The 27,925-nt window shown below is 50.7% G+C and overlaps 1 protein-coding gene across 3 annotated transcripts in view; it reads right to left on the reverse strand.

Moving 5' to 3' along the window:
- Positions 1-27,925, reverse strand: part of GALNT13 (polypeptide N-acetylgalactosaminyltransferase 13) — a 322,291-nt gene that overhangs the window by 105,224 nt on the left and 189,142 nt on the right. For all 3 annotated transcript variants that reach the window (XM_072122492.1, XM_072122489.1, XM_072122491.1), the window contains exons 6-7: positions 23,811-23,928; positions 22,222-22,402 (exon numbers count right to left, since the gene is read on the reverse strand). In XM_072122492.1, the coding sequence (XP_071978593.1) occupies positions 22,222-22,402; positions 23,811-23,928 (299 nt within the window). The remainder of the gene's footprint in view (positions 1-22,221; positions 22,403-23,810; positions 23,929-27,925) is intronic.

The following is a 27,925-nucleotide window of genomic DNA, read 5'->3' on the forward strand; positions in this document are numbered from 1 at the left end:
ACAGTCCTATAGAAGCTATGTAATCCTACAGTTCTATAGAAGGTATATAATCCTACAGTCCTATAGAAGCTGTATAATCCTACAGTCCTATAGAAGCTGTATAATCCTACAGTCCTATAGAAGCTGTATAATCCTACAGTCCTATAGACGCTATATAATCCTACAGTCCTATAGACGCTGTATAATCCGACAGTCCTATAGAAGGTGTATAATCCTACAGTCCTATAGAAGCTGTATAATCCTACAGTCCTATAGAAGCTATATAATCCTACAGTCCTATAGAAGCTGTATAATCCTACAGTCCTATAGAAGCTATATAATCCGACAGTCCTATAGAAGCTGTATAATCCTACAGTCCTATAGAAGCTATATAATCATACAGTCCTATAGAAGCTGTATAATCCTACAGTCCTATAGAAGCTATGTAATCCTACAGTTCTATAGAAGGTATATAATCCTACAGTCCTATAGAAGGTATATAATCCTACAGTCCTATAGAAGCTGTATAATCCGACAGTCCTATAGAAGCTATATAATCCTACAGTCCTATAGAAGGTGTATAATCCTACAGTCCTATAGAAGCTGTATAATCCTACAGTCCTATAGAAGGTATATAATCCTACAGTCCTATAGAAGGTATATAATCCTACAGTCCTATATAAGTTATATAATCCTACAGTCCTATAGAAGCTGTATAATCCTACAGTCCTATAGAAGGTATATAATCCTACAGTCCTATAGAAGGTATATAATCCGACAGTCCTATAGAAGCTGCTGTCCGGGGTTTATTAAGTTGGTTGGAGCTGACAGTTTCTCTTTAATCCAAAAACCCCAAAAACTTTACTGATGGACAAGCAACTGAAGACCAAATGTATTAACCTGGGACAGTGAAATCCAATTCCCTTGAGTTTATTATTATTATTTATCGGAATATGAGACACAAGTTCTATCACGTTCCCCGTAGTCGTCTTCATGGAGGGAGAAGGTCAGTGCGTCCAGCTCCCTCTAGTGGTGGATACCAGAAGGCAGAATTTTATACATTTTGATGGATACTAGAGATGAGCGAACACTAAAATGCTCGGGTACTCGTTATTCGAGACGAACTTTTCCCGATGCTCGAGTGCTCGTCTCGAATAACGAACCCCATTGAAGTCAATGGGAGACTCGAGCATTTTTCAAGGGGACCAAGGCTCTGCACAGGGAAGCTTGGCCAAACACCTGGGAACCTCAGAAAAGGATGGAAACACCACGGAAATGGACAGGAAACAGCAGGGGCAGCATGCATGGATGCCTCTGAGGCTGCCTAATCGCACCATTATGCCAAAATTATGGGCAACAGCATGGCCATGACAGAGTGACAGAATGAGGCTAGATAGCATCTAAAACATCCAATAATTGACCCTGACACTATAGGGGACGGCATGCAGAGGCAGCGGCAGCAGGCTAGAGAGTGTCATGGCGACATACCCTAAATGGACTCAGGCTTCAAACCAATGGGTGGCAGAGAGGAACCAAAGGAGGTGAGCAAGAAGCGCTCAAATAATATCCCTAAATGGTAAAAGTTTGCCAGTATATTTTGTGGATTACACAGCAGGGTGGCGACAAAGTTAACATGGAAGCCATGAAAACAACCCAAAATTCTGCCTGACACAGCTCGTTTGATAAGGGGACCATGTATGGAGGCAGTGAACTAGTAGTAGATTAAAGGTGCTGCAGTTAAAACTATGTTAGTTGGATCTTGGCATGGAGCTGGCGCTCCGCTGCCAGACGAGCTTTCGCCAATCCAAGCCCCTGTCTCTAGGCTACTCCCCAAACAGCACTTTTGTATAAGATCAAGTGTAGTAGCGTTCTTATAAGTTTAGGATATGGCGGGTGAGGGGAATGTAAACAGATGCGCAAGAAGCGCTGAAATAATATCCCTAAATGGTAAAAGTTTGCCAGTATATTTTGTGGATAACACAGCAGGGTGGCGACAAAGTTAACAACTTTGATGTGGAATCCATGAAAACAACCCAAATTTCTGCCTGACACACCTCGTTTGATAAAGGGACGATGTATGGAGGCAGCTATATGGACGACTTTTGGAGGTAGCAATGGAGACAACGTGTGGAGGCTGCTATGGAGACAATTTAATTTGGATAGTGCCTGTATGTGGCAGTCCCAAACATTTTTCAAACCAGAGGAGCAGGTAGGTGGCCCTCCAGTAAAATGGAATAGATTGAGTGCCTGTATGTGGCAGTCCCAAAAATTCTTCAAACCAGAGGAGCAGGTAGGTGGCCCTCCAGTAAAATGGAATAGATTGAGTGCCTGTATGTGGCAGTCCCAAAAATTGTTCAAACCAGAGGAGCAGGTAGGTGGCCCTCCAGTAAAATGGAATAGATTGAGTGCCTGTATGTGGCAGTCCCAAAAATTCTTCAAACCAGAGGAGCAGGTAGGTGGCCCTCCAGTAAAATGGAATAGATTGAGTGCCTGTATGTGGCAGTCCCAAAAATTGTTCAAACCAGAGGAGCAGGTAGGTGGCCCTCCAGTAAAATGGAATAGATTGAGTGCCTGTATGTGGCAGTCCCAAAAATTGTTCAAACCAGAGGAGCAGGTAGGTGGCCCTCCAGTAAAATGGAATAGATTGAGTGCCTGTATGTGGCAGTCCCAAAAATTCTTCAAACCAGAGGAGCAGGTAGGTGGCCCTCCAGTAAAATGGAATAGATTGAGTGCCTGTATGTGGCAGTCCCAAAAATTCTTCAAACCAGAGGAGCAGGTAGGTGGCCCTCCAGTAAAATGGAATAGATTGAGTGCCTGTATGTGGCAGTCCCAAAAATTGTTCAAACCAGAGGACCGGGTAGGTGGCCCTCCAGAAAAATGGAATAGATTGAGTGCCTGTATGTGGCACTCACAAAAATTGTTTCAAACAGAGGACCGGGTAGGTGGCCCTCCAGAAAAATTAAATGCATGAAGTACTATAGCTAGAGCCAGTGGGCCCTGTCAAAAAATAGCCATTTTCCTCTGCTTTACTGTACAAAGAGGAGGAGAAGGAGGAAAATGAGGAGGAGGAGGAGGAGTGGATCAATTATTCAGGTTGAGCTTCCTTCACCTGGTGGAGATTGGAAATTCTGAGAAATCCAGGCTTTATTCATCTTAATAAGCGTCAGCCTGTCAGCGCTGTCAGTCGACAGGCGTGTACGCTTATCGGTGATGATGCCACCAGCTGCACTGAAAACCCGCTCGGACAAGACGCTAGCGGCAGGGCAGGCAAGAACCTCCAAGGCGTACAGCGCCAGTTCGTGCCACATTTCCAGCTTTGAAACCCAGTAGTTGTAGGGAGCTGTGTGATCATTTAGGACGATGGTATGGTCAGCTACGTACTCCCTCACCATCTTTCTGTAAAGATCAGCCCTACTCTGCCGAGACTGGGGACAGGTGACAGTGTCTTGCTGGGGTGACATAAAGCTGGCAAAAGCCTTGTAAAGCGTACCCTTGCCAGTGCTGGACAAGCTGCCTGCTCGCCTACTCTCCCTCGCTACTTGTCCCGCAGAACTACGCACTCTGCCGCTAGCGCTGTCAGAAGGGAAATACTGTTTCAGCTTGTGCACCAGGGCCTGCTGGTATTCATGCATTCTCACACTCCTTTCCTCTGCAGGGATGAGAGTGGAAAGATTTTGCTTGTACCGTGGGTCCAGGAGAGTGAACACCCAGTAATCGGTGCTGGAATAAATTCTTTGAACACGAGGGTCACGGGATAGGCAGCCTAGCATGAAATCTGCCATATGCGCCAGAGTACCAACGCGTAAGAATTCACTCCCCTCACTGGCCTGACTGTCCATTTCCTCCTCCTCCAACTCCTCCAACTCCTCTTCTTCTGCCCATACACGCTGAACAGTGAAGGACTCAACAATGGTCCCCTCTTGTGTCTCGCCAACATTCTCCTCCTCTTCCTCCTCATCCTCCTCCACCTCCACCTCCTCCGATATGCGCTGAGAAACAGACCTCAGGGTGCTTTGGCTATCAACAAGGGAATATTCTTCCCCCGTCTCTTGTGACGAGCGCAAAGCTTCCGACTTCATGCTGACCAGAGAGTTTTTCAACAGGCCAAGCAGCGGGATGGTGAGGCTGATGATGGCGGCATCGCCACTGACCATCTGTGTTGACTCCTCAAAGTTACTCAGCACCTGACAGATATCAGACATCCACGTCCACTCCTCATTGTAGACTTGAGGAAGCTGACTGACCTGACTACCAGTTCTGGTGGAAGTTGACATCTGGCAGTCTACAATCGCTCTGCGCTGCTGGTAAACTCTGGATAACATGGTCAGTGTTGAATTCCACCTCGTGGGCACGTCGCACAACAGTCGGTGAGCGGGCAGTTGGAGGCGGCGCTGCGCTGCCCTGAGAGTGGCAGCATCTGGGCTGGACTTCCTGAAATGCGCACAGATGCGGCGCACCTTCGTGAGCAAATCAGACAGATTGGGGTATGTCTTGAGGAAACGCTGCACTATCAGATTTAACACATGGGCCAGGCATGGCACATGTGTCAGTCTGCCGAGTTGCAGAGCCGCCACCAGGTTACGGCCGTTGTCACACACAACCATTCCCGGCTTGAGGTTCAGCGGTGCCAGCCACAGATCAGTCTGCGCCGTGATGCCCTGTAATAGCTCTTGGGCGGTGTGCCTTTTGTCGCCTAGGCTCAGCAGTTTGAGCACCGCCTGCTGTCGCTTAGCGACGGCACTGCTGCTGTGCCTAGAGCTACCGACTGATGGCGCCGTGCCCACGGATGGTAGTTCGGAGGAGGAGGTGGAGGAGGGGTGGGAGGAGGAGGAGGCATAGTAGGCCTGAAACACCTGGACCGAGGTAGGCCCCGCAATCCTCGGCGTCGGCAGTATATGAGCAGCCCCAGGGTCAGACTCGGTCCCAGCCTCCACCAAGTTAACCCAATGTGCCGTCAGCGATATATAGTGGCCCTGCCCGGCAGCACTCGTCCACGTGTCCGTGGTCAGGTGGACCTTGTCAGAAACGGCGTTGGTCAGGGCACGGATGATGTTGTCTGACACGTGCTGGTGCAGGGCTGGGACGGCACATCGGGAAAAGTAGTGGCGGCTGGGGACCGAATACCGAGGGGCGGCCGCCGCCATGAGGTTGCGAAAGGCCTCGGTCTCTACTAGCCTATAGGGCAGCATCTCCAGGCTAAGCAATCTGGAGATGTGCACATTAAGGGCTTGGGCGTGCGGGTGGGTTGCACTATATTTGCGTTTCCGCTCCAGCGTCTGGGGTATGGAGAGCTGAACGCTGGTGGATGCTGTGGAGGATCGTGGAGGCGACGATGGGGTTTTTGTGGCAGGGTCCTGGGCAGGGGGCTGACTAGCAGCTGACACAGGGGAAGGAGCAGTGGTGTGCACGGCCGGAGGTGAACGGGCTTGTTGCCACTGAGTGGGGTGCTTAGCATTCATATGCCTGCGCATACTGGTGGTAGTTAAGCTAGTAGTGGTGGAACCCCTGCTGAGCCTGGTTTGGCAAATGTTGCACACCACAGTCCGTCGGTCATCCGGTGTTTCCTTAAAGAACCTCCACACTTCTGAAGATCTAGCCCTCGCCGCAAGAGCCCTCACCACGGGAGCTTCACTAGTTGACAGTGGCGCTGATGCACCAGCTCTGGCCCTGCCTCTCCGTCTGGCCCCACCACTGCCTCTTCCAACCTGTTCAGGTCGAGGACTCTCCTCCGTCTCAGAAGCACTGTGTTCACCCGGCCTCTCAACCCAGCTTGGGTCTGTCACCTCATCATCCTCCGATCCCTCAGTCTGCTCCCCCCTCGGACTTCCTGCCCTGACAACAACTTCCCCACTGTCTGACAACCGTGTCTCCTCATCGTCGGACACCTCTTTACACACTTCCACTACGTCAAGAAGGTCATCATCACCCACAGACTGTGACTGGTGGAAAACCTGGGCATCGGAAAATTGCTCAGCAGCAACCGGACAAGTGGTTTGTGACTGTGGGAAGGGTCCAGAAAACAGTTCCTCAGAGTATGCCGGTTCAAATGGCAAATTTTCCTGGGAGGGGGCAGACTGGGGGGGAGGAGGCTGAGGTGCAGGAGCTGGAGGAGTGGGGATTTCGGTGACATGGGTGGACTGCGTGGAAGACTGACTGGTGGTGGACAAATTGCTCGAAGCATTGTCAGCAATCCACGACATCACCTGTTCGCACTGTTCTGGCCTCAACAGTGCTCTACCACGAGTCCCAGTAACTTCAGACATGAACCTAGGGAGTGTAGCTCTGCGGCGTTCCCCTGCTCCCTCATCAGCAGGTGGTGTCTCACCCCGGCCAGGACCACGGCCTCTGACCCCTGCAGTAGTTGGACGCCCACGTCCCCGCCCTCGTCCTCTACCCCTAGCCCTGGGGTTAAACATTTTTAAAATGAGAGTTATAACTTTTTTTTTTTTTTTACTTTTTTTTGTTTTTTTTTGTGTTTTTTTGTGTTTTTTGTTTTTTTTTGAGTTTTTAGAACCAAACAATCCTATCCTATTGCTATGGCTATTTTCTAGCCAAGTATCAAAGGAAGCACACTACTATGCCAGATGAGATGACACTGAGTTAGTGCCTAATAGAAATCCAACCCCTACTGAATTTTCCCACTTCAGCCTTTGCTATGGATATGTGCGCCACTAAGCGCAGAACACAGCGGTCGCAAGTCTCACTACAAATTGCTCAGAATTGGCAAGTACATGCACTGCAGAAACTAAAGCCACCAGCAGATCAACCAGAAATCAAATATATAGAACGCTACTGTAGGCTTCAAGAAGCTGTTTGTATTCTCCTATGGCTATTTTCTAGCCAAGTATCAAAGGAAGCACACTACTATGCCAGATGAGATGACACTGAGTTATTGCCTAATAGAAATCCAACCCCTACTGAATTTTCCCACTTCGGTCTTTGCTATGGATATGTGTGCCACTAAGAGCTAAACACAACGGTAGCAAGTCCCCCTGCTAATTCCTCACAAAATGGTAAAAGATGCAAATTAAAATAAAAAAAGTAGAACGTTATTGTAGCCCTAAGAAGGGCTGTTGGGTTCTTGGAGAATCACTCCTGCCTAACAGTAAGCTAATAGAACACCCTAACGCTTTCCCTGACCAGCAGCAGCTCTCTCCCTAGCGGCATCCAGACACAGAATGATCCGAGCAGCGCGGGCAGCGGCTAGTCTATCCCAGGGTCACCTGATCTGGCCAGCCAACCACTGCTATCGACGTGTAAGGGTACCACGTCATGCTGGGTGGAGTGCAGAGTCTCCTGGCTTGTGATTGGCTCTGTTTCTGGCCGCCAAAAAGCAAAACGGCGGGAGCTGCCATTTTCTCGAGCGGGCGAAGTATTCGTCCGAGCAACGAGCAGTTTCGAGTACCCTAATGCTCGACCGAGCATCAAGCTCGGACGAGCATGTTCGCTCATCTCTAATGGATACATTTTGTATATAATTATAAAGATACATAAAATATATCCATTCCATATACAGTAAGAAAAGATCCAAGAAGCATCGGAACACACGAGGAGCAAACATAGTAAAGAGCGGGCGCAGCGTAAGAGGGCGACAGGTCCTTCAGATCCAGAGACAAAGGAAGAATCAGGCGGCAGATTACAGATTACAGAGGAAATACCGGAGCGGATTTATTCCATGTGAAACATTTCTCCAGACGCTGATCCTTTCTCCAGCTGAATCTCCAGGACTGTGCAGATATATACAACAGGAGGAAGTCATGTGATCATCACCGACCAATACAGACAAAGGGCAAAGTTCAGTCAGCCAAAGTGCAAACAATCATAAAATGCACTTAAATACAAATATCCACTAGACTCGTCATTAGATGAGAGTGCCTGTGTGTATACGTGTATATATATATACTTATGCGGCTCACTCGCGGTCAGGATGCGTTCTCTGTGCGGCTGGTATATACATCCTGCTGATCCGCGGGTTTCCGGGCTGCGTTTCCCCCGTAGGTTATTACCTGGATGGTCCGGTCCATACTGCAGTGTGAATACTGACATATATATATATATATATAATCATCACGTATATATTCATAGCTCATGGTTCCAGCGATTCTCTATATATTTTCATTTTTTGAGCTGCCTTCTGAGTGACAGTCGCTCTGCCCATAGACGTACAACGTGCTGATCCGCGTACAACGTGCTGATCCGCGTACAACGTGCTGAGCCGCGTACAGTGTGCTGATCCGCGTGCAGTGTGCTGAGCCGCGTACAATGTGCTGATCCGCGTACAATGTGCTGATCCGTGTACAATGTGCTGATCCTCGTACAGTGTGCTGATCCGCGTGCAGTGTGCTGAGCCGCGTACAATGTGCTGATCCGCGTGCAGTGTGCTGAGCCGCGTACAATGTGCTGATCCGCGTACAATGTGCTGATCCGCGTACAATGTGCTGATCCGCGTACAATGTGCTGATCCGCGTACAGTGTGCTGATCCGCGTGCAGTGTGCTGAGCCGCGTACAATGTGCTGATCCGCGTACAATGTGCTGATCCGCGTGCAGTGTGCTGATCCTCGTACAATGTGCTGAGCCGCGTACAATGTGCTGATCCGCGTACAATGTGCTGATCCTCGTACAATGTGCTGAGCCTCGTACAGTGTGCTGAGCCGCGTACAATGTGCTGATCCGCGTACAGTGTGCTGATCCGCGTACAATGTGCTGATCCGCGTACAATGTGCTGATCCGCGTCCAATGTGCTGATCCTCGTACAGTGTGCTGATCCGCGTGCAGTGTGCTGATCCGCGTGCAGTGTGCTGCTCCGCGTGCAGTGTGCTGCTCCGCGTACAATGTGCTGAGCCGCGTACAATGTGCTGAGCCGCGTACAGTGTGCTGAGCCGCGTACAGTGTGCTGCTCCGCGTACAGTGTGCTGAGCCGCGTACAATGTGCTGCTCCGCGTACAATGTGCTGATCCTCGTACAATGTGCTGATCCGCGTACAATGTGCTGCTCCGCGTACAACGTGCTGAGCCACGTACAACGTGCTGAGCCGCGTACAACGTGCTGAGCCGCGTACAACGTGCTGATCCGCGTACAACGTGCTGATCCGCGTACAACGTGCTGATCCGCGTACAGTGTGCTGATCCGCGTACAATGTGCTGATCCGCGTACAATGTGCTGATCCGCGTACAGTGTGCTGATCCGCGTACAATGTGCTGATCCGCGTACAATGTGCTGATCCGCGTACAATGTGCTGATCCGCGTACAATGTGCTGATCCGCGTACAGTGTGCTGATCCGCGTACAATGTGCTGATCCGCGTACAATGTGCTGATCCGCGTACAGTGTGCTGATCCTCGTACAATGTGCTGATCCCCGTACAACGTGCTGATCCGCGTACAGTGTGCTGATCCGCGTACAATGTGCTGATCCGCGTACAATGTGCTGATCCGCGTACAGTGTGCTGATCCGCGTACAATGGGCTGATCCGCGTACAATGTGCTGATCCGCGCTCTCTCGCTCGCCACTTCCGGTTTGCGTTCCACCGTGCGGTCAGTTCACGCGGTGATGTATACGGATATTGTTAGCTGGGGATGTTTTAGGATTTTTCACTTTTGTTATGTCGGTGTTCACACACATCAATGGATGATCCCGATATATATATATATATACACGTGTAACACGGCGAGGCACGGGCACTCCCATCTAATGACGGATCTAGTGGATATTTGTATTTCAGGGCATTTTATGAGCTTTATCATTGTTTGCACTTTGCCTGAACTTTGCCCTTTGTCTGTATTGGTCGGTGATGATCACATGACTTCCTCCTGTTGTATATATCTGCACAGTCCAGGAGATTCAGCTGGAGAAAGGATCAGCGTCTGGAGAAATGTTTCACATGGAATAAATCCGCCCAGGTATTTCCTCTGTAATCTGCCGCCTGAGTCTTCCTTTCTCTCCATTTCCGTATAGAAAGATAAATAGACAGAATGTATAGATAATGTATATCGTGTGTATATATAATCTCTGAGAACATGATCAATCCGGCTTCTCCAGATTTTCTAATAACTAATATCATAAAAAATGAATTTAAAAAATGATTTGCAAAATTTACTGGCAGAATATTCGTGTTGGCACTTTACTGTAAATAAGCGGGTCTATGTTGTAGTTTGGGCCCTTTGGTCTCTAAAAGGTTCACCATCACTGGTATATAGTATATAGTATACAGCACTAGTATATAGTATACAGTATATAGTATACAGCACTAGTATATAGTATACAGTATATAGTATACAGCACTAGTATATAGTATACAGTATATAGTATACAGCACTAGTATATAGTATACAGTATATAGTATACAGCACTAGTATATAGTATACAGTATATAGTATACAGCACTAGTATATAGTATACAGTATATAGTATACAGCACTAGTATATAGTATACAGTATATAGTATACAGCACTAGTATATAGTATACAGCACTAGTATATAGTATATAGTATACAGCACTAGTATATAGTATACAGTATATAGTATACAGTATACAGCACTAGTATATAGTATACAGCACTAGTATATAGTATACAGTATATAGTATACAGCACTAGTATATAGTATACAGTATATAGTATACAGCACTAGTATATAGTATACAGTATATAGTATACAGCACTAATATATAGTATACAGTATATAGTATACAGCACTAGTATATAGTATACAGCACTAGTATATAGTATATAGTATACAGCACTAGTATATAGTATACAGTATACAGCACTAGTATATAGTATACAGTATACAGCACTAGTATATAGTATACAGTATACAGCACTAGTATATAGTATACAGTATATAGTATACAGCACTAGTATATAGTATATAGTATATAGTATACAGCACTAGTATATAGTATACAGTATATAGTATACAGCACTAGTATATAGTATATAGTATACAGCACTAGTATATAGTATACAGTATACAGCACTAGTATATAGTATACAGTATACAGCACTAGTATATAGTATACAGTATACAGCACTAGTATATAGTATACAGTATATAGTATACAGCACTAGTATATAGTATACAGTATATAGTATACAGCACTAGTATATAGTATATAGTATATAGTATACAGCACTAGTATATAGTATACAGTATATAGTATACAGCACTAATATATAGTATACAGTATATAGTATACAGCACTAGTATATAGTATACAGCACTAGTATATAGTATACAGTATACAGCACTAGTATATAGTATACAGCACTAGTATATAGTATACAGTATATAGTATACAGCACTAGTATATAGTATACAGTATATAGTATACAGCACTAGTATATAGTATACAGTATATAGTATACAGCACTAGTATATAGTATACAGTATATAGTATACAGCACTAGTATATAGTATACAGTATATAGTATACAGCACTAGTATATAGTATATAGTATACAGCACTAGTATATAGTATACAGTATATAGTATACAGCACTAGTATATAGTATACAGTATATAGCAGTGATGGCGAACCTTTAAGAGACCGAGTGCCCAAACTGCAAACCAAAGCCGACGTTTCTATCGCAAGGTGCCAACACAGCAATTTAGCCCCATAGTGCCACAATACCACTATACAAGAGACATATAACACTTTGACATCATGACGCCACCATTACAACCACATAAATAGCAGAATTCTGGTTATAAAGACCACTATAGAAAGGCCAATAATAACACTATACTAGAAGCTAATGTAGTGATGAATACTGTATTATTGCCTGCGGCTGTAGCTCCATGTATGGCTGTGTACTGCGGCTGTAGCTTCATGTATGGCTGTGTACTGCGGCTGTAGCTTCATGTATGGCTGTGTACTGCGGCTGTAGCTCCATGTATGGCTGTGTACTGCGGCTGTAGCTCCATGTATGGCTGTGTACTGCGACTGTAGCTCCATGTATGGCTGTGTACTGCGGCTGTAGCTCCATGTATGGCTGTGTACTGCGGCTGTAGCTCCATGTATGGCTGTGTACTGCGGCTGTAGCTCCATATATGGCTGTGTACTGCGGCTGTAGCTCCATGTATGGCTGTGTGCTGTGGCTGTAGCTCCATGTATGGCTGTGTACTGCGGCTGTAGCTCCATGTATGACTGTGTACTGCGGCTGTAGCTCCATGTATGGCTGTGTACTGCGGCTGTAGCTCCATGTATAGCTGTGTACTGCGGCTGTAGCTCCATGTATGGCTGTGTACTGCGGCTGTAGCTTCATGTATGGCTGTGTACTGCGGCTGTAGCTTCATGTATGGCTGTGTACTGCGGCTGTAGCTCCATGTATGGCTGTGTACTGCGGCTGTAGCTCCATGTATGGCTGTGTACTGCGGCTGTAGCTCCATGTATGGCTGTGTACTGCGGCTGTAGCTCCATGTATGGCTGTGTACTGCGGCTGTAGCTTCATGTATGGCTGTGTACTGCGGCTGTAGCTCCATGTATGGCTGTGTACTGCGGCTGTAGCTCCATGTATGGCTGTGTACTGCGGCTGTAGCTTCATGTATAGCTGTGTACTGCGGCTGTAGCTCCATGTATGGCTGTGTACTGCGGCTGTAGCTTCATGTATGGCTGTGTACTGCGGCTGTAGCTCCATGTATGGCTGTGTACTGCGGCTGTAGCTCCATGTATAGCTGTGTACTGCGGCTGTAGCTCCATGTATGGCTGTGTACTGCGGCTGTAGCTTCATGTATGGCTGTGTACTGCGGCTGTAGCTCCATGTATGGCTGTGTACTGCGGCTGTAGCTCCATGTATGGCTGTGTACTGCGGCTGTAGCTTCATGTATGGCTGTGTACTGCGGCTGTAGCTCCATGTATGGCTGTGTACTGCGGCTGTAGCTCCATGTATGGCTGTGTACTGCGGCTGTAGCTCCATGTATGGCTGTGTACTGCGGCTGTAGCTCCATGTATGACTGTGTACTGCGGCTGTAGCTCCATGTATGGCTGTGTACTGCGGCTGTAGCTCCATGTATGGCTGTGTACTGCGGCTGTAGCTCCATGTATGGCTGTGTACTGCGGCTGTAGCTCCATGTATGACTGTGTACTGCGGCTGTAGCTCCATGTATGGCTGTGTACTGCGGCTGTAGCTCCATGTATGGCTGTGTACTGCGGCTGTAGCTCCATGTATGACTGTGTACTGCGGCTGTAGCTCCATGTATGGCTGTGTACTGCGGCTGTTGCTCTTTAAGTAAAAGTTTTATTTTCTCTGAAAATAACATACACAACACAGGAGAAATGCTGCAGCATTGTGAGTTTAGGGGTAATACCCAGTCCCTCCAGTAGCCAGTATAGAGACAAGGCCTCACCCCCACCCCACTACAGAGACAGGGCCCCCCACTTCAGTATAGACACAGGGCCTCACCCCCCACCCCACTTTAGAGACATTGCCCCCCACCTCAGTATAGACACAGGGCCTCACCCCCCACCCCACTATAGAGACAGGGCCCCCCACCTCAGTATAGACACAGGGCTTCCCCCCACCCCACGATAGAGACAGGGCCTCACCCCCCACCCCAGGATAGAAATAGGGCCTCCCCCCACCCCAGTATGGACAGACACACACAGAGGGCCTTACCAAGTGCAGCAGCCGAAACGCGCCATCAAGAGGATGCGGTGACGTCACGCTGGAGCACGGGAGCAGGCAGCAGGCATCGGGCACCAGGACCCGGCGACCCCGCAGGCAGCGGGACGCCGGAGCCGCACAGACGTCGGCGCGCCGTGAACAAACAGGAAGTGGAATGCAGGGCCGCGCAGGAATCGGAGCGCCGGGGCCGCGCATACAGTGGAGTGCTGAAACGCGCAGGCATCACAGCGCTGGAGACAAGCAGTCTGCGCAGGTATCGCAGGAGCGCAGCGACCCAGCAGGCGTCGGGGCCCACTTTCGTGAGACTGGGGAGATGGTACGCGTGCCTGCAGAGAGGGCTCTGCGTGCCCTCTCTGGCACGCGTGCCATAGGTTCGCCACCACTGGTATATAGCATACAGTATATAGCATATGCCCGGGGTATGCGGTGGGGCGGTAATGCCCGGGGTATACGGGGGGCGGTAATGCCCGGGGTATGCGGTGGGGCGGTAATGCCCGGGGTATGCGGGGGGGCGGTAATGCCCGGGGTATACGGGGGGGCGGTAATGCCCGGGGTATACGGTGGGGCGGTAATGCCCGGGGTATACGGGGGGGCGGTAATGCCCGGGGTATACGGTGGGGCGGTAATGCCCGGGGTATACGGTGGGGCGGTAATGCCCGGGGTATACGGGGGGGCGGTAATGCCCGGGGTATGCGGTGGGGCGGTAATGCCCGGGGTATGCGGTGGGGCGGTAATGCCCGGGGTATACGGTGGGGCGGTAATGCCCGGGGTATACGGTGGGGCGGTAATGCCCGGGGTATACGGTGGGGCGGTAATGCCCGGGGTATACGGTGGGGCGGTAATGCCCGGGGTACACGGTGGGGCGGTAATGCCCGGGGTATACGGTGGGGCGGTAATGCCCGGGGTATACGGTGGGGCGGTAATGCCCGGGGTATACGGTGGGGCGGTAATGCCCGGGGTACACGGTGGGGCGGTAATGCCCGGGGTATACGGTGGGGCGGTAATGCCCGGGGTATACGGTGGGGCGGTAATGCCCGGGGTATACGGTGGGGCGGTAATGCCCGGGGTATACGGTGGGGCGGTAATGCCCGGGGTATACGGTGGGGCGGTAATGCCCGGGGTATACGGTGGGGCGGTAATGCCCGGGGTATACGGTGGGGCGGTAATGCCCGGGGTATACGGTGGGGCGGTAATGCCCGGGGTATACGGTGGGGCGGTAATGCCCGGGGTATACGGGGTAATCACGGTGTATACAGGATGGTAATTTGCGGTGTAATTACATTTGTATCCTCGTTAGTCTCTCTGATACAATGTGTATGTGAGGTTCTGGCTCAGACAATGACCTTGGATAGGAGGGGTTTCATTTCCATGGACCAGAGATTGTCCCTGGCAGCCGGGTACAGGAGATACAAGGGATGTGTGACTATACTGCGGGGATCTGCAGCCATGCTACGTATTGTCCCTGGCAGCCGGGAACAGGAGATACAAGGGATGTGTGACTATACTGCGGGAATCTGCAGCCATGCTACGTATTGTCCCTGGCAGCTGGGAACAGGAGATACAAGGGATGTGTGACTATACTGCGGGGATCTGCAGCCATGCTACGTATTGTCCCTGGCAGCCGGGAACAGGAGATACAAGGGATGTGTGACTATACTGCGGGAATCTGCAGCCATGCTACGTATTGTCCCTGGCGGCCGGGTACAGGAGATACAAGGGATGTGTGACTATACTGCGGGAATCTGCAGCCATGCTACGTATTGTCCCTGGCAGCCGGGAACAGGAGATACAAGGGATGTGTGACTATACTGCGGGAATCTGCAGCCATGCTACGTATTGTCCCTGGCAGCCGGGAACAGGAGATACAAGGGATGTGTGACTATACTGCGGGAATCTGCAGCCATGCTACGTATTGTCCCTGGCAGCCAGGAACAGGAGATACAAGGGATGTGTGACTATACTGCGGGAATCTGCAGCCATGCTACGTATTGTCCCTGGCAGCCAGGAACAGGAGATACAAGGGATGTGTGACTATACTGCGGGAATCTGCAGCCATGCTACGTATTGTCCCTGGCAGCCAGGAACAGGAGATACAAGGGATGTGTGACTATACTGCGGGAATCTGCAGCCATGCTACGTATTGTCCCTGGCAGCCAGGTACAGGAGATACAAGGGATGTGTGACTATACTGCGAGGATCTGCAGCCATGCTACGTATTGTCCCTGGCAGCCGGGAACAGGAGATACAAGGGATGTGTGACTATACTGCGGGAATCTGCAGCCATGCTACGTATTGTCCCTGGCAGCCGGGAACAGGAGATACAAGGGATGTGTCACTATACTGCGGGAATCTGCAGCCATGCTACGTATTGTCCCTGGCAGCCAGGAACAGGAGATACAAGGGATGTGTGACTATACTGCGGGAATCTGCAGCCATGCTACGTATTGTCCCTGGCAGCCGGGAACAGGAGATACAAGGGATGTGTGACTATACTGCGGGGATCTGCAGCCATGCTACGTATTGTCCCTGGCAGCCAGGTACAGGAGATACAAGGGATGTGTGACTATACTGCGGGAATCTGCAGCCATGCTACGTATTGTCCCTGGCGGCCGGGTACAGGAGATACAAGGGATGTGTGACTATACTGCGGGAATCTGCAGCCATGCTACGTATTGTCCCTGGCAGCCGGGAACAGGAGATACAAGGGATGTGTGACTATACTGCGGGAATCTGCAGCCATGCTACGTATTGTCCCTGGGGGTCCGGGAACAGGAGATACAAGGGATGTGTGACTATACTGCGGGAATCTGCAGCCATGCTACGTATTGTCCCTGGCAGCCGGGAACAGGAGATACAAGGGATGTGTGACTATACTGCGGGAATCTGCAGCCATGCTACGTATTGTCCCTGGCAGCCGGGAACAGGAGATACAAGGGATGTGTGACTATACTGCGGGAATCTGCAGCCATGCTACGTATTGTCCCTGGCAGCCGGGAACAGGAGATACAAGGGATGTGTGACTATACTGCGGGAATCTGCAGCCATGCTACGTATTGTCCCTGGCAGCCGGGAACAGGAGATACAAGGGATGTGTGACTATACTGCGGGGATCTGCAGCCATGCTACGTATTGTCCCTGGCAGCCAGGTACAGGAGATACAAGGGATGTGTGACTATACTGCGGGAATCTGCAGCCATGCTACGTATTGTCCCTGGCAGCCGGGAACAGGAGATACAAGGGATGTGTGACTATACTGCGGGAATCTGCAGCCATGCTACGTATTGTCCCTGGCGGCCGGGTACAGGAGATACAAGGGATGTGTGACTATACTGCGGGAATCTGCAGCCATGCTACGTATTGTCCCTGGCAGCCGGGAACAGGAGATACAAGGGATGTGTGACTATACTGCGGGAATCTGCAGCCATGCTACGTATTGTCCCTGGGGGTCCGGGAACAGGAGATACAAGGGATGTGTGACTATACTGCGGGAATCTGCAGCCATGCTACGTATTGTCCCTGGCAGCCGGGAACAGGAGATACAAGGGATGTGTGACTATACTGCGGGAATCTGCAGCCATGCTACGTATTGTCCCTGGCAGCCGGGAACAGGAGATACAAGGGATGTGTGACTATACTGCGGGAATCTGCAGCCATGCTACGTATTGTCCCTGGCAGCCGGGAACAGGAGATACAAGGGATGTGTGACTATACTGCGGGAATCTGCAGCCATGCTACGTATTGTCCCTGGGGGGCCGGGAACAGGAGATACAAGGGATGTGTGACTATACTGCGGGAATCTGCAGCCATGCTACGTATTGTCCCTGGGGGTCCGGGAACAGGAGATACAAGGGATGTGTGACTATACTGCGGGAATCTGCAGCCATGCTACGTATTGTCCCTGGCAGCCGGGAACAGGAGATACAAGGGATGTGTGACTATACTGCGGGAATCTGCAGCCATGCTACGTATTGTCCCTGGCAGCCGGGAACAGGAGATACAAGGGATGTGTGACTATACTGCGGGAATCTGCAGCCATGCTACGTATTGTCCCTGGCAGCCGGGAACAGGAGATACAAGGGATGTGTGACTATACTGCGGGAATCTGCAGCCATGCTACGTATTGTCCCTGGGGGGCCGGGAACAGGAGATACAAGGGATGTGTGACTATACTGCGGGAATCTGCAGCCATGCTACGTATTGTCCCTGGCAGCCGGGAACAGGAGATACAAGGGATGTGTGACTATACTGCGGGAATCTGCAGCCATGCTACATATTGTCCCTGGGGGGCTGGGTACAGGAGATACAAGGGATGTGTGACTATACTGCGGGAATCTGCAGCCATGCTACGTATTGTCCCTGGCGGCCGGGAACAGGAGATACAAGGGATGTGTCACTATACTGCGGGAATCTGCAGCCATGCTACGTATTGTCCCTGGCAGCCGGGTACAGGAGATACAAGGGATGTGTGACTATACTGCGGGAATCTGCAGCCATGCTACGTATTGTCCCTGGGGGCCGGGAACAGGAGATACAAGGGATGTGTGACTATACTGCGGGAATCTGCAGCCATGCTACGTATTGTCCCTGGCAGCCGGGTACAGGAGATACAAGGGATGTGTGACTATACTGCGGGAATCTGCAGCCATGCTACGTATTGTCCCTGGGGGTCCGGGAACAGGAGATACAAGGGATGTGTGACTATACTGCGGGAATCTGCAGCCATGCTACGTATTGTCCCTGGCAGCCGGGAACAGGAGATACAAGGGATGTGTGACTATACTGCGGGAATCTGCAGCCATGCTACGTATTGTCCCTGGCAGCCGGGAACAGGAGATACAAGGGATGTGTGACTATACTGCGGGAATCTGCAGCCATGCTACGTATTGTCCCTGGCAGCCGGGAACAGGAGATACAAGGGATGTGTGACTATACTGCGGGAATCTGCAGCCATGCTACGTATTGTCCCTGGCAGCCGGGAACAGGAGATACAAGGGATGTGTGACTATACTGCGGGAATCTGCAGCCATGCTACGTATTATCCCTGGCAGCCGGGAACAGGAGATACAAGGGATGTGTGACTATACTGCGGGAATCTGCAGCCATGCTACGTATTGTCCCTGGCAGCCGGGAACAGGAGATACAAGGGATGTGTGACTATACTGCGGGAATCTGCAGCCATGCTACGTATTGTCCCTGGCAGCCGGGTACAGGAGATACAAGGGATGTGTGACTATACTGCGGGAATCTGCAGCCATGCTACGTATTGTCCCTGGCAGCCGGGAACAGGAGATACAAGGGATGTGTGACTATACTGCGGGAATCTGCAGCCATGCTACGTATTGTCCCTGGCAGCCGGGAACAGGAGATACAAGGGATGTGTGACTATACTGCGGGAATCTGCAGCCATGCTACGTATTGTCCCTGGCAGCCGGGAACAGGAGATACAAGGGATGTGTGACTATACTGCGAGGATCTGCAGCCATGCTACGTATTGTCCCTGGGGGGCCGGGAACAGGAGATACAAGGGATGTGTGACTATACTGCGAGGATCTGCAGCCATGCTACGTATTGTCCCTGGCAGCCGGGAACAGGAGATACAAGGGATGTGTGACTATACTGCGGGAATCTGCAGCCATGCTACGTATTGTCCCTGGCAGCCGGGAACAGGAGATACAAGGGATGTGTGACTATACTGCGGGAATCTGCAGCCATGCTACGTATTGTCCCTGGGGGGCTGGGTACAGGAGATACAAGGGATGTGTGACTATACTGCGGGAATCTGCAGCCATGCTACGTATTGTCCCTGGCAGCCGGGAACAGGAGATACAAGGGATGTGTGACTATACTGCGGGAATCTGCAGCCATGCTACGTATTGTCCCTGGCGGCCGGGAACAGGAGATACAAGGGATGTGTCACTATACTGCGGGAATCTGCAGCCATGCTACGTATTGTCCCTGGCAGCCGGGTACAGGAGATACAAGGGATGTGTGACTATACTGCGGGAATCTGCAGCCATGCTACGTATTGTCCCTGGCGGCCGGGAACAGGAGATACAAGGGATGTGTCACTATACTGCGGGAATCTGCAGCCATGCTACGTATTGTCCCTGGCAGCCGGGTACAGGAGATACAAGGGATGTGTGACTATACTGCGGGAATCTGCAGCCATGCTACGTATTGTCCCTGGGGGCCGGGAACAGGAGATACAAGGGATGTGTGACTATACTGCGGGAATCTGCAGCCATGCTACGTATTGTCCCTGGGGGCCGGGAACAGGAGATACAAGGGATGTGTGACTATACTGCGGGAATCTGCAGCCATGCTACGTATTGTCCCTGGCAGCCGGGTACAGGAGATACAAGGGATGTGTGACTATACTGCGGGAATCTGCAGCCATGCTACGTATTGTCCCTGGCAGCCGGGAACAGGAGATACAAGGGATGTGTGACTATACTGCGGGAATCTGCAGCCATGCTACGTATTGTCCCTGGCGGCCGGGAACAGGAGATACAAGGGATGTGTGACTATACTGCGGGAATCTGCAGCCATGCTACGTATTGTCCCTGGCAGCCGGGAACAGGAGATACAAGGGATGTGTGACTATACTGCGGGAATCTGCAGCCATGCTACGTATTGTCCCTGGCAGCCGGGAACAGGAGATACAAGGGATGTGTGACTATACTGCGGGAATCTGCAGCCATGCTACGTATTGTCCCTGGCGGCCGGGAACAGGAGATACAAGGGATGTGTGACTATACTGCGGGAATCTGCAGCCATGCTACGTATTGTCCCTGGCGGCCGGGAACAGGAGATACAAGGGATGTGTGACTATACTGCGGGAATCTGCAGCCATGCTACGTATTGTCCCTGGCAGCCGGGAACAGGAGATACAAGGGATGTGTGACTATACTGCGGGAATCTGCAGCCATGCTACGTATTGTCCCTGGCAGCCGGGAACAGGAGATACAAGGGATGTGTCACTATACTGCGGGAATCTGCAGCCATGCTACGTATTGTCCCTGGAAGCCGGGAACAGGAGATACAAGGGATGTGTGACTATACTGCGGGAATCTGCAGCCATGCTACGTATTGTCCCTGGCAGCCGGGAACAGGAGATACAAGGGATGTGTGACTATACTGCGGGAATCTGCAGCCATGCTACGTATTGTCCCTGGCAGCCAGGAACAGGAGATACAAGGGATGTGTGACTATACTGCGGGAATCTGCAGCCATGCTACGTATTGTCCCTGGCAGCCGGGAACAGGAGATACAAGGGATGTGTGACTATACTGCGGGAATCTGCAGCCATGCTACGTATTGTCCCTGGGGGTCCGGGAACAGGAGATACAAGGGATGTGTGACTATACTGCGGGAATCTGCAGCCATGCTACGTATTGTCCCTGGCAGCCGGGAACAGGAGATACAAGGGATGTGTGACTATACTGCGGGGATCTGCAGCCATGCTACGTATTGTCCCTGGCAGCCAGGTACAGGAGATACAAGGGATGTGTGACTATACTGCGGGAATCTGCAGCCATGCTACGTATTGTCCCTGGCGGCCGGGTACAGGAGATACAAGGGATGTGTGACTATACTGCGGGAATCTGCAGCCATGCTACGTATTGTCCCTGGCAGCCAGGAACAGGAGATACAAGGGATGTGTGACTATACTGCGGGAATCTGCAGCCATGCTACGTATTGTCCCTGGCAGCCGGGAACAGGAGATACAAGGGATGTGTGACTATACTGCGGGAATCTGCAGCCATGCTACGTATTGTCCCTGGCAGCTGGGAACAGGAGATACAAGGGATGTGTGACTATACTGCGGGAATCTGCAGCCATGCTACGTATTGTCCCTGGAAGCCGGGAACAGGAGATACAAGGGATGTGTGACTATACTGCGGGAATCTGCAGCCATGCTACGTATTGTCCCTGGCGGCCGGGAACAGGAGATACAAGGGATGTGTGACTATACTGCGGGAATCTGCAGCCATGCTACGTATTGTCCCTGGCAGCCGGGTACAGGAGATACAAGGGATGTGTGACTATACTGCGGGAATCTGCAGCCATGCTACGTATTGTCCCTGGGGGTCCGGGAACAGGAGATACAAGGGATGTGTGACTATACTGCGGGAATCTGCAGCCATGCTACGTATTGTCCCTGGGGGTCCGGGAACAGGAGATACAAGGGATGTGTGACTATACTGCGGGAATCTGCAGCCATGCTACGTATTGTCCCTGGCGGCCGGGAACAGGAGATACAAGGGATGTGTCACTATACTGCGGGAATCTGCAGCCATGCTACGTATTGTCCCTGGCAGCCGGGTACAGGAGATACAAGGGATGTGTGACTATACTGCGAGGATCTGCAGCCATGCTACGTATTGTCCCTGGCAGCCGGGAACAGGAGATACAAGGGATGTGTGACTATACTGCGGGAATCTGCAGCCATGCTACGTATTGTCCCTGGGGGTCCGGGAACAGGAGATACAAGGGATGTGTGACTATACTGCGGGAATCTGCAGCCATGCTACGTATTGTCCCTGGCAGCCGGGTAGCTTTACCTTAGTGTGTGGTGTTAGTAGCAGCAGGACTGTGAAATGTCCCATCACTTACCTGGAGATATAATGTAGAAGAAATCCTTGAAGTCGTCCATCCACACTTCTGCGAGGCGTCTATTGTTCTTGTTGATCACATGACCCGTTCCACCAGGGAACGTATAAGGAGTCGCTTTCCGGAACACATGACCCACGTGAGAACACGTTACGATTTCTAGCGATCCGCCGCACTGCCAGATCTGAGGGGGAAACACAAAACGTCAAATCCACAGATTTTTTGTTTGTTATATTTGGGGCAAATTTTTTTTATCATTTTTTTTAGTTGGTTTTCAGGAGTTTACAAAAAAAAAGACCCTTCAAAACTTTGAAAACGAAAGCCGAGCCGTGATTGGCTGCCATTAAGATTTTCTTTTAGTTTTAAGAGTTTCTCCTTTTTTTTCCTTTGATTGTGGATATTTTAACCATTTAGGGTAAGTTTTTTAATGATTAGTTTTGTAGACCTGACAATTGAGGTCTAATTCACATGAACAAATATTACAGTGATTTTCTGACTGCAGGGAGGCCATAGGCGTGCAGAGGAGTAATACAGGAGGCGGGGCTATAGGAAACCATGGACCAGGGGCGGGGCTAGAAATACTAACCTAGGCGAGGATGATATCGGGGTCCAGTATCAGGGTGAGGATGATGTCGGGGTCCAGTATCGGGGCGAGGATGATGTCGGGGTCCAGTATTGGGGCGAGGATGATGTCGGGGTCCAGTATCGGGGCGAGGATGATGTCGGGGTCCAGTATCGGGGCGAGGATGATGTCGGGGTCCAGTATCGGGGCGAGGGTGATGTCAGGGTCCAGTATCAGGGTGAGGATGATGTCGGGGTCCAGTCTCGGGGTGAGGATGATGTCGGGGTCCAGTATTGGGGAGAGGATGATGTCGGGGTCCAGTCTCGGGGCGAGGGTGACGTCGGGGTCCAGTATCAGGGCGAGGATGATGTCGGGGTCCAGTCTCGGGGCGAGGGTGACGTCGGGGTCCAGTCTCGGGGCGAGGGTGATATCGGGGTCCAGTCTCGGGGCGAGGGTGATGTCGGGGTCCAGTCTCGGGGCGAGGATGATGTCGGGGTCCAGTACCAGCGCCGAGCCTCTGATGGTCCTTGTGGTACCTGCTGGATCGTAGATTCTCACGTCTCGTGGTAACGGCGATCAGTTGCTCGCAGTTCACATTTGTAACGTAAGTGACCGGAAATAATCGCGTTTGGCGTCTGATATTCTAAAGCTTTATAATCGTGGATAATACAAATGTTCAATCATCCAGGATTAGGAGGCGACTCTTACATTATCACAACAAATATCCAATTAACCTGCCGGGTTCCCTCTGAATATGAGACGTCACGTGATGAATGGGGGAGGTTTCCTTGTAAACGAAGATTAATTAAGATTTCATAAAATACGTTTGCACTGTAGCAGCGCGTGCGGTAACCATAACAACTGCCCCCATCCACAGCACCACAGCACGGGGCGTATAGGGAACCCGTCATCAGCTTTTACACCACCTGGCACCAACCGCCCTCAGGAAGGGGATGGAATGTCCTGTAGTGGAGGCTTCTGCAGACACAATGTATCCACAGGATTAACCTCTTCCAATCCATAGACTTACTCTAAAAGACATTTCCAGGTTTTCTCCTCCCCATATGTCCATTCCCGAGTCGTAGGTTCCGAGTTCTTCAAAGTAGTTTTTGTCAATGGAGAACAGACCCCCGGCCATCGTAGGAGTCCTAGAGAAAGGGAAGATCTTGGTAATTAATAAGCAGAAATAATAAACTTCAAAAAATGTTTAAAAAATATCCAAACCTTTTTCTACTGATACAGCAGGGGGCGCTAGTGTACAGCACATCACACATGCACATACAGCAGGGGGGGCTAGTGTACAGCACATCACACATGTACATACAGCAGGGGGCGCTAGTGTACAGCACATCACACATGTACATACAGCAGGGGGCGCTAGTGTACAGCACATCACACATGTACATACAGCAGGGGGCGCTAGTGTACAGCACATCACACATGTACATACAGCAGGGGGGGCTAGTGTACAGAACATCACACATGTACATACAGCAGGGGGCGCTAGTGTACAGCACATCACACATGTACATACAGCAGAGGGCGCTAGTGTACAGCACATCACACATGTACATACAGCAGGGGGCGCTAGTGTACAGCACATCACACATGTACATACAGCAGGGGGCGCTAGTGTACAGCACATCACACATGTACATACAGCAGAGGGCGCTAGTGTACAGCACATCGCACATGTACATACAGCAGGGGGCGCTAGTGTACAGCACATCACACATGTACATACAGCAGAGGGGGCTAGTGTACAGCACATCACACATGTACATACAGCAGGGGGCGCTAGTGTACAGCACATCACACATGTACATACAGCAGAGGGCGCTAGTGTACAGCACATCACACATGTACATACAGCAGGGGGGGCTAGTGTACAGCACATCACACATGTACATACAGCAGGGGGCGCTAGTGTACAGCACATCACACATGTACATACAGCAGAGGGCGCTAGTGTACAGCACATCACACATGTACATACAGCAGGGGGGGCTAGTGTACAGCACATCACACATGTACATACAGCAGGGGGGGCTAGTGTACAGCACATCACACATGTACATACAGCAGGGGGGGCTAGTGTACAGCACATCACACATGTACATACAGCAGGGGGGGCTAGTGTACAGCACATCACACATGTACATACAGCAGAGGGGGCGCTAGTGTACAGCACATCACACATGTACATACAGCAGGGGGGGCTAGTGTACAGCACATCACACATGTACATACAGCAGAGGGCGCTAGTGTACAGCACATCACACATGTACATACAGCAGGGGGCGCTAGTGTACAGCACATCACACATGTACATACAGCAGGGGGCGCTAGTGTACAGCACATCACACATGTACATACAGCAGAGGGCGCTAGTGTACAGCACATCACACATGTACATACAGCAGAGGGCGCTAGTGTACAGCACATCACACATGTACATACAGCAGGGGGCGCTAGTGTACAGCACATCACACATGTACATACAGCAGGGGGGGCTAGTGTACAGCACATCACACATGTACATACAGCAGGGGGGGCTAGTGTACAGCACATCACACATGTACATACAGCAGGGGGCGCTAGTGTACAGCACATCACACATGTACATACAGCAGGGGGCGCTAGTGTACAGCACATCACACATGTACATACAGCAGGGGGAGGCTAGTGTACAGCACATCACACATGTACATACAGCAGGGGGAGGCTAGTGTACAGCACATCACACATGTACATACAGCAGGGGGCGCTAGTGTACAGCACATCACACATGTACATACAGCAGGGGGCGCTAGTGTACAGCACATCACACATGTACATACAGCAGAGGGGGCTAGTGTACAGCACATCACACATGTACATACAGCAGGGGGCGCTAGTGTACAGCACATCACACATGTACATACAGCAGAGGGCGCTAGTGTACAGCACATCACACATGTACATACAGCAGAGGGCGCTAGTGTACAGCACATCACACATGTACATACAGCAGGGGGCGCTAGTGTACAGCACATCACACATGTACATACAGCAGGGGGCGCTAGTGTACAGCACATCACACATGTACATACAGCAGAGGGCGCTAGTGTACAGCACATCACACATGTACATACAGCAGGGGGCGCTAGTGTACAGCACATCACACATGTACATACAGCAGAGGGCGCTAGTGTACAGCACATCACACATGTACATACGGCACATCACACATGTACATACAGCAGAGGGCGCTAGTGTACAGCACATCACACATGTACATACAGCAGAGGGCGCTAGTGTACAGCACATCACACATGTACATACAGCAGGGGGCGCTAGTGTACAGCACATCACACATGTACATACAGCAGAGGGCGCTAGTGTACAGCACATCACACATGTACATACAGCAGGGGGCGCTAGTGTACAGCACATCACACATGTACATACAGCAGGGGGCGCTAGTGTACAGCACATCACACATGTACATACAGCAGGGGGCGCTAGTGTACAGCACATCACACATGTACATACAGCAGGGGGCGCTAGTGTACAGCACATCACACATGTACATACAGCAGGGGGCGCTAGTGTACAGCACATCACACATGTACATACAGCAGGGGGGGCTAGTGTACAGCACATCACACATGTACATACAGCAGGGGGCGCTAGTGTACAGCACATCACACATGTACATACAGCAGGGGGGGCTAGTGTACAGCACATCACACATGTACATACAGCAGGGGGGCTAGTGTACAGCACATCACACATGTACATACAGCAGAGGGGGCTAGTGTACAGCACATCACACATGTACATACAGCAGAGGGCGCTAGTGTACAGCACATCACACATGTACATACAGCATGGGGGGCTAGTGTACAGCACATCACACATGTACATACAGCAGGGGGCGCTAGTGTACAGCACATCACACATGTACATACAGCAGAGGGCGCTAGTGTACAGCACATCACACATGTACATACAGCAGAGGGGGCTAGTGTACAGCACATCACACATGTACATACAGCAGAGGGCGCTAGTGTACAGCACATCACACATGTACATACAGCAGGGGGCGCTAGTGTACAGCACATCACACATGTACATACAGCAGGGGGCGCTAGTGTACAGCACATCACACATGTACATACAGCAGAGGGCGCTAGTGTACAGCACATCACACATGTACATACAGCAGAGGGCGCTAGTGTACAGCACATCACACATGTATATACAGCAGGGGGCGCTAGTGTACAGCACATCACACATATACATACAGCAGGGGGCTAGTGTACAGCACATCACACATGTACATACAGCAGGGGGAGGCTAGTGTACAGCACATCACACATGTACATACAGCAGGGGGAGGCTAGTGTACAGCACATCACACATGTACATACAGCAGGGGGCGCTAGTGTACAGCACATCACACATGTACATACAGCAGAGGGCGCTAGTGTACAGCACATCACACATGTACATACAGCAGGGGGAGGCTAGTGTACAGCACATCACACATGTACATACAGCAGGGGGCGCTAGTGTACAGCACATCACACATGTACATACAGCAGAGGGCGCTAGTGTACAGCACATCACACATGTACATACAGCAGGGGGGCTAGTGTACAGCACATCACACATGTACATACAGCAGGGGGCGCTAGTGTACAGCACATCACACATGTACATACAGCAGGGGGCGCTACTGTACAGCACATCACACATGTACATACAGCAGAGGGCGCTAGTGTACAGCACATCACACATGTATATACAGCAGAGGGCGCTAGTGTACAGCACATCACACATGTACATACAGCAGGGGGCGCTAGTGTACAGCACATCACACATGTACATACAGCAGGGGGCGCTAGTGTACAGCACATCACACATGTATATACAGCAGAGGGCGCTAGTGTACAGCACATCACACATGTACATACAGCAGAGGGCGCTAGTGTACAGCACATCACACATGTACATACAGCAGGGGGCGCTAGTGTACAGCACATCACACATGTATATACAGCAGGGGGCGCTAGTGTACAGCACATCACACATGTACATACAGCAGGGGGCGCTAGTGTACAGCACATCACACATGTACATACAGCAGGGGGCGCTAGT

Source organism: Engystomops pustulosus, chromosome 8, assembly GCF_040894005.1.
Source record: "Engystomops pustulosus chromosome 8, aEngPut4.maternal, whole genome shotgun sequence".
Taxonomy (NCBI): Eukaryota; Metazoa; Chordata; class Amphibia; order Anura; family Leptodactylidae; genus Engystomops; species Engystomops pustulosus.